The sequence below is a fragment of the Capsicum annuum genome, chromosome 11 (genome assembly GCF_002878395.1).
Source record: "Capsicum annuum cultivar UCD-10X-F1 chromosome 11, UCD10Xv1.1, whole genome shotgun sequence".
Classification (NCBI taxonomy): Eukaryota; Viridiplantae; Streptophyta; class Magnoliopsida; order Solanales; family Solanaceae; genus Capsicum; species Capsicum annuum.
In genome coordinates, this window is record NC_061121.1 from 105094097 (window position 1) to 105102224 (window position 8128).

Below are 8128 nucleotides of genomic sequence, written 5' to 3' on the forward strand. Positions count from 1 at the left end.
GCAATTTCAAATTCGTAACGGGATTTAGGAACATGAAGATCATAGAGCGTGAGACCCCAAAAGGTCGCATACAAGTCTGCGGACAAGCTATTCCAGGCTTTCGAAGGCAACATTGTTTTGATGGTATCAAGAAGATCTTTCCATCTACACAAAAGATGAGAAGGCTGAATAGATTGCAACAAACACTAGTATATGCAAAACATTTACATAATAACATTCTCTAACTAATCAAGCATGGAGGTCAGAAAGTATTACGAGATAGGTTGCCGAGAAGAACCAAGGTCTTGTAAGTAAGCAGATGAGTCTGATCTTTCAGACTCCTTTTCAGCATTGGCTGCGCTCACTGCTTCATCACTATCTGAAGGCCAAAAGACATCTGAATTTCTCTGACACTTGAAGAGCCTCATAACAGGCCGATAAATCAGAAATGCCACCTGAGGAGGTAAGACATGGCATGTGTCATAGGAAATACTGAAGCATATTACTTACAATGCTGTGAGAACACTAGAACAGAGAAGACCTAGAGAAAACCTAGAGGGGACCATTTGGATGGGAAGTTTTGCAGCCATGATTTTTTCCAGGATCCTTATCGCTACAAATAAGAACGTAGACTCTGCCACTTGGGCAGGTGCCTCTTGAAAGTGCAATGGAGGTCACCAACCTCTTTGCACCTGTTTGCATTTACATCAAAAGAGTTCTTGAATTGTAATACAAACTCAATAATAATTCATTTCAAATCTTATTTTGGATGAACTTTGATACCAAGTAATCCTCAAGAACCAGCTAGCACATAGTTCGAAACTCGGTGGATATGGGATCACTCCTTAAACCTTCTCTAATTAAAATACCCAGCAATAGTTTACGTCAGAGCTAACTGATAACGTGCTTAACCCACATCTCATGTGTTGCGCTCTAACGACATAACTAAAGTCACAGGGGCTCTTATTCTGGCTTTTGAAATGACAATTATGTCCAATAACATACATAAATTTGAGAGACCCCCTCAGTCACGGACCCTGGACTTCAACAGATTTATTTAGAGAAGAATCACATGAAACATTGGAAGACACTCATAGAAATTGGGATAACCTCAGGATCAAGATGATACACATGTACAAGCTCATCCAGATCGGGAATAAGAACAGCATAGGCAGACATTGGAGTCACTGCACTAGACAAAAATTCCACATACTGAAGAAGGGCTCCATGACACCTATCAAACTGTTCACTGACCATTTTAATATAAGGAACTTCCGCATTTATAACGACCCTGCAAAGCAAAAAGGCAATATTAAAAGAAATCAAGTGATACATTTGTTGAAACAGGCAATAAAGGAATCTGTTTCCAAGGGCGAGAAGTAGCTCCAGGCTCTTCATTGAATAAAAAAGGCCAGCCCGGTGCATTAAAGCTCACGCTATGCGCATGGACTCGGGAAGGGCCCCACCACAAGGATGTATTCACAGCCTTACTTGCATTTCTGCCAGAGGCTATTTCCAAGGCTTGAAGTTGTGACCTCTTGATCACATGCCAGCAACTTTACCAGTTACTCCAAGGCTATTAATTGGATCTATATCAATATAATATTGAAATCAAACAGTATGAGCCAAAAAAGAAAAAGCATCAACTTCCGTGATGTTCGGCAGCAACACTATCCTTCCAGATATAGAATATTCAGCATCTTTCAACTAAGATCAGGCAAAGAAGTTGGACTCGATTTTCACAGGAAAATATTTATACTCATCATAAATGCATGCTTCCTAATTTTAATTTTTTTGAAATTGGTAACTGATGAATGCTTCGTAATCTGGCTGTGGAATTTTTCTAGGACAAATCCAGTACAGTATATGCTTACAGAGAACGGTGTTGAGCAATGAGTAGCAAGAGTGGAATTGCCAACTTTGGTTCATCTTTTGGGAGCAAAGCATCTCTCAGCCTGTTAGTAGATTTAATCAATGCCTGCAAGAAGAGCCACGTTTTAGGACACTCGGTAAAATAAGAAATCTACAAAAGGCACATATCCAGATGCAAGAGGAATCCCAATACTTTATGTTAAAGATTTGTATAGATCTGAGCTTACTAGTGAAAACAACATAGACAAAATACAATGTCAGAAAGACACCTCAAGCTAAAATAAGATAATATCTTTGCTTGGAAGGAGGAGTGGTGGCTTGTTAGATATTTTGTGTACCCACTCTTTTGGATGGCAAAAGGCGACAAGGGTCTGCCTCGCCTCGAGGCGAGGCACTCAACTTTTTGAAGTGAGGCGTCAATTAATACCAAAAAGTAAAAATATTTAATTACATATACAAATAACCAAAACCTCAATGTCATTAACGAATTGTTTGCTTTGTGGGATAAGGAATAACAACGTCGACTCCTCGAGACAAAATATGGGAATAGCTTATCCCGCATATGGTTGAGCTTTTAATCTAGGATTAGCTATCTCAAGATAATTGGTTCTATACTTATTGTGGGACAACAATCCGAAAATTACTAATCCTAGGATAAAACACCAAAATGACAAAGATGCCCTACTCCTCTTCCCCAGAGTCCTTTAAAAAGTCAAGGTTAAAATTAAATATAAAAGATTTATCCAGATTTATGTAGTGTAAAACCAAACACATGTTACATTTTAGACCCTTTATATTCCATTTCCAGTCCATCAACAAAGCATCTACCAATAAAACTATATTATAATAAATAATCACATCATTATTTAATTCGTATTATAATCTTGATATAATTTTTCGTACCAAATGACCCCTGAAGATAAATTTGGATGCAAACTTCAAACAACTCCTAAATACAAAAAGATGCAATTATTGTTTGTATAGACTAAAAAGGGAAGTGTGTCCCACAAAATATGACTAAGTATTAGATATAAAGTTTATCTAGCTTATCCTTTAGTAGAGATTAGAATTGATTCGTTAGTTAGAGTCAAGTCCTTTACTAGTTTGATGCAGTATATAAATTCTTGTTACGCATATAGTTTGTCTGTTTAAGGAGTTCAAATTGCAAAGAAGTTTGTCCTATATGAAAAGGATACTACTGTATATTGGAACAGACTTGGGGTGTAGTTTGTATGAAGGAAAATGTTTTCTTGGAAAATAAGAGAGTTGCTTACTTATTTTCTAGTTTTGGTAAGTAAGAAACAAAATTAATATTCAAAAAGCATTTACATGTAACCTAACAAAATACTAAAGCATAGGATGGGGTGGTGGTTCAAGGATGGCGGGGAGTGGGATGGTCTAGGGGTGGGGATGGGGGCATTGGGTGGGTGGGGAGGAGACAATGAACTTGAAATGTCACTTATAAGACTTGTTTTCCCTACTTCTGTTAAAGAAAGTCATTTCCTCATATTTAAGGAACTAGTTTACTCCAGAGAAAATATATTCCAAAATATTTTCACCAACCAAAAATGGAAATTTAGGAAAAATTTCTTCCATGATAAAGAAATGGACCTCACACCCCAAAAACTAGCACATGAGGGAGGATTGCTCAAGACCATATAAGGAGACCAAGGACTCTTTCACCAATCGATATGGGACTCCAATACCACCACTACCCTGTACGCCCAGGATGGGACATCTGGAACATGGACAATATAAGATTGGGGACACAACATCAAAAACAATGAATTGAGTGGGCCTGGCTCTGATACCATGATAAAGAAATGAACCTCACACCCCAAAAGTTAGCGCATGAGGGGAGGATTGTCCAAGACCATATAAGGAGACCAAGAACCCCTTAAACCCACCGATGTGGGAATCCAACACTCCATATTACACACCCTTAAATAACAACATACCTAGTATATCCCCACCAAATGGAGTGGAGTCTGGGGAGGGTAAGTGTACGCAGCCCGTACCACTACCTCATATAACACACCCTTAAATAATATGAATTAACTTGATATTGGCATCCCTTTTTCTACTGAATGATATGAATTGATTAAACATTGATACCCTCATTCTTTCTATGAAGGGGAGCCTTGAAGTAACTGGTACAGTTGTTATCATGTGACCAAGAGATCACGCGTTCAAGCCATGAAAACAACACTTGGCATATATGCAAAGTAAGGTTGCATATAATAGACTCTCGTGGTCCGGGCCTTACCCGAACCCCGCACAAAAAGGGACTTTAGTGCACCGGGCTACCCTTTTACCCTCTTTCTTTCTATCTCTTCCTTTCCTTTCTTCTGTTATTCCTTTTTCTCTCTCTTTATATTAATCTCTCTTCTCTATGTATTCATCTCCCGCATTCTCTTATACCTCCCTATTTTCTCCCATTTCACCCTTCTATTCCTGCATCACAAACAAGGGGAGGGAAACAAATTGGAAGAAAGGGCATTCATGTTTCAAAGTATATAATTGCACAATGAATGATGAAAATCAATTAGATTAACAGATGTTCACTCCAACATAGAAAGATTTCAAAGCTACAAGCACTTGCACATGCAAAATCAAAATCAGTATGGCAATAAAAACCTTTCCAGCCCAATACTTATTGAAGACATTTATTTGAACATGCCATGCTCCAGCAGCAATGCAGTTTTCAAGTACAACTTTCCAAATAAATAAATTTCTGAAAACTTCTGCAACTAAAATGCAGCTTCCAACGCACCTTATTGTTCCGTGTTATACCAAATGAGGTGGCCTGATAGCGTAGTGTGTCACTTCCAGACATGGCATCCAATTGTTCCTCTGTCATATTTTCTGTATAGTGTACATTAGCCATTTGCTGGATAAGCTCCTGCAGATTACCAACAGAACTCCAGAAGAGGTGACTTTTCATCCGAAAGAACCAATTCACATGACACAAATGAAAATAATAAAATAAAATTCATACCTGCATGAAGACAAGCTCAATACCATTTCCTTTCTTCAATTGATTAACAAGATACTGAAAAAGACCCCTCAATTCCATTGACGGATATTTTTTACACCTGAAGAATTTGCCAATGATTATGACCAACACTCCAGCTATGCAAGTATAAAAAATGCATTATGTAGACATCATTCACTCTTGTTGAAAAATAACTTATTTTCGACTAACAAGGTGATTTAATCCATTACTGTTAAATAAGTTAAATGAAAAATGTCTATTATGTAAATTATAAATAGCTAGGAATATAGTATTTCTAAATATAGCAATAAATCATCCACAAATATTAAGGAATAAACAACAGAGTTTAGAGCTTAAGTGACAAAGTACAGGGGATTAACTTGTCAAATGGGAAGAGATTGTGAATACTGAATACACAATATTTGATAAAATTAATTTATATATATCACCATAAATATGACCAGAAGTGCCGAAGTCCACAACCCACAGTGCAAGGGTATTAGATAGATAAGCACAAGCAAAAGAACTACAAGCAATGGAAGTATCTGGTAGAAACTGATGATTTCCCTTTTAGGGCTCATTTGTTTGCACTTAATGGAGGTCTAAATCTGAATGGTTCAGACTTCAGACCATTAAGTGCATTTATTTTTTATTACGATTTTAGGTCTTAATCGGTCTGAATAGGTCTTAATCATTTATATATAGAATCAAGTCTTAATAGGTCTTTTCACCGCCACTCTATTCATAATAATCAATCATCACCTCTGCCACCGCCATCATTGTCAACCACCACCACCAACCACCTCCACCATCACAACCACCATCGACAACAAATATTGCTACCAACCACTATTGTCAACCACTACCACACCTACTACCTCTATTATTCTAATTATATTTAACGCCACCACCATCGTCAACAGCACCACCATCATCAACCACTACCGTCCAATCCCTACTATCGACCAACTTATCTATCACAACTAGCACCACCGATAACTACCACTAATACATCACAACTTCCACACATTCTACGGTGGCCACCACCATTGTCACTAGTAACTCACCTCTACCATCACTTCAATCAATATCATCGCTACAATTTATCTCTACTAACAACCATCTCCACCATCACAACTAACAATAACTCCAACTAGTACCAACACATCATCAACCATCATTCATTCATTTTTCAACAATCAAAATCAACACTTCCAACTACTAAAATCAAGCAACGTCACATCACAACCACCACCACCACTATCAACCGCCACCATCATAACAGTCACGACAATACTATCACCACTAACATTACTAACCATTAACAGCAATCATTGTCACCGCAACCACTATTATAAAGCATCTCCAATATCACTAACAAACATAAATATTATTTTGTTCAATCAAATAATAATTTTGTTGTATTAAAGTACATATTTTTCTGATATATAATGTTTTTTAATTGTATTGTATTTTTATTTTATTATATATACAAATAATTTTTTTTTACATTCAGATGTTGAAAAACAAAACAAACAGTTTCAATCATTTAGTTTTCAGATCTAGAGACAACATCTTAATCATTCAGACGTGCATTTAGATTCAGACATCTGAATCTTAAAAAAAACAAATGCAGCCTTAATGTCTTCTGATCTGAAACAAAAGTCCCACCCACTACTAGAGTATTAAATTAGTTAAATCTCATAGGTGTTGTAGCAATTCTATGAACGTATTTGGTTTTTGCTCCCCTGCTTCAGCCATTGCACTCTGGATCTGTGTTTCCAAGCTATTTCCTCATTTTTGGACACTTCCTCAAATCTCATGGCCAAATGGACTTTTGGAAGAAGCTCATTCTCAGAGAATTCTCTCTGCTCCTGGATCCCTTCTAGACGGGCTAATTGCGCCAGCACTTCCTCTTCTTTCTGTTTCCAGTTGTTCCTATTCTCCAAACCCCATTCCTTCAATTTATCTTTCAACAGACTCAACATTGTAGCCAGAATAAAGCCAGTTTCGGTTACACAGAAGGAATTCCATTATGAAACCTTCCACTCCCATCCGTTATCGCCCAAGTTTGAAGAATGATTTCTTCATGCTTAATTTTCCACAAGACAGCACTATAGGATCGTAGTCTGAGCCTAGTGTAGGCAAAAGATTCTGCTTGATCTATGATGAGCTCCTCCCACTAATGAGAATACAAAATCTATCTGTTATGGAAGCAGACATATGACTATCACCCATTCTCCAAGTAAAAGATCCTCCAAATAAAAGAGGATCAAAGAACTTCATATCATTTATCCGGTCAGTAAACTCAAACATGGCCCCTGTAATTCTGCGACATTGAAGTCACCACAAACCACAGTGGCCTGTAACATAAGCTCCTTAGAACAGACAACCCCCACCAAAGCTCTCATATGACAATTATATTACAAGATGCATAAACTGCAGTTGAACTACGTTAGCTCCTGATTAAAAACCCCAAATTTACATATAATCATTTGATTTCAGCCTCTACTAGTTCCCTATCCCAAAACCTTTTGTCCCACATCACCACTATCCCACCACTTCCTCCGATAGCATCTAAGTGAATCTCCTCCAGCAATTTATTGTGCCATAAATGCTTGATCACTGGTGCCTCTGCGCCCACCAGGCATGTTTCAACTAAGACATAGAAATCAGCCCCCATTGCTGTATTAGACTCCTGACTGAGCTCCTTTTGTTTTCCCTGTTCACCCCTCCCTCATGCTTCAAGAGAGAATTTTAACCTTCATTGAGTAATGAGATATGTTCTCCTCCCCATATTTCTTGGTTTCCCATCTTTGAACTTCACATGGATCTCCAAATACCTAACCTCCTTAGGGATTGTATTTTTGTTAAACGTTCTTGATCTCCTCACTTTTCTGGCCCAGCAATCCGCTTTTTTGATCAATTTTCAGAAAGACTTCGAGAGTCTCTTTGTTGCACCCCTCGAACACAACACCAAACATTAGACTTGGTGATTTATAACGTGAAAACACCCATAGTGTGGCTCCGTCGCCAAAAGCTTTTCAGATAAGGAATCATATATTTGAAAAGGGTAGGTTTCAAATCGTACGAAATCACTAGGTGCAAAGAAGGTACAGACATATGGTATGATTGGTATGATTGGATAGAGAGAAGTAGGAATTTAATGAGGAGGGTGAAGAAAAGCATTAAAAGTTCTGAGATGGTTGGTCTCTGTATTTATTGAAGCATCCAAGGTACAGGGGGACGTAATTAAGAAATGGAATTTAAAGGATCACTTTT

The 8128-nt window shown here is 37.7% G+C and overlaps 1 protein-coding gene across 1 annotated transcript in view; it reads right to left on the reverse strand.

The window, feature by feature from the left end:
- The window catches only part of LOC107855753 (THO complex subunit 2), a gene marked incomplete in the record, with an annotated part of 111407 nt that overhangs the window by 17932 nt on the left and 85347 nt on the right, over nt 1-8128 (reverse strand). Inside the window, 6 exon segments of the mRNA XM_047398879.1 lie at nt 1-144; nt 256-434; nt 1090-1270; nt 1854-1957; nt 4625-4753; nt 4850-4946. Of these exon segments, the coding sequence (XP_047254835.1) occupies nt 1-144; nt 256-434; nt 1090-1270; nt 1854-1957; nt 4625-4753; nt 4850-4946 (834 nt within the window).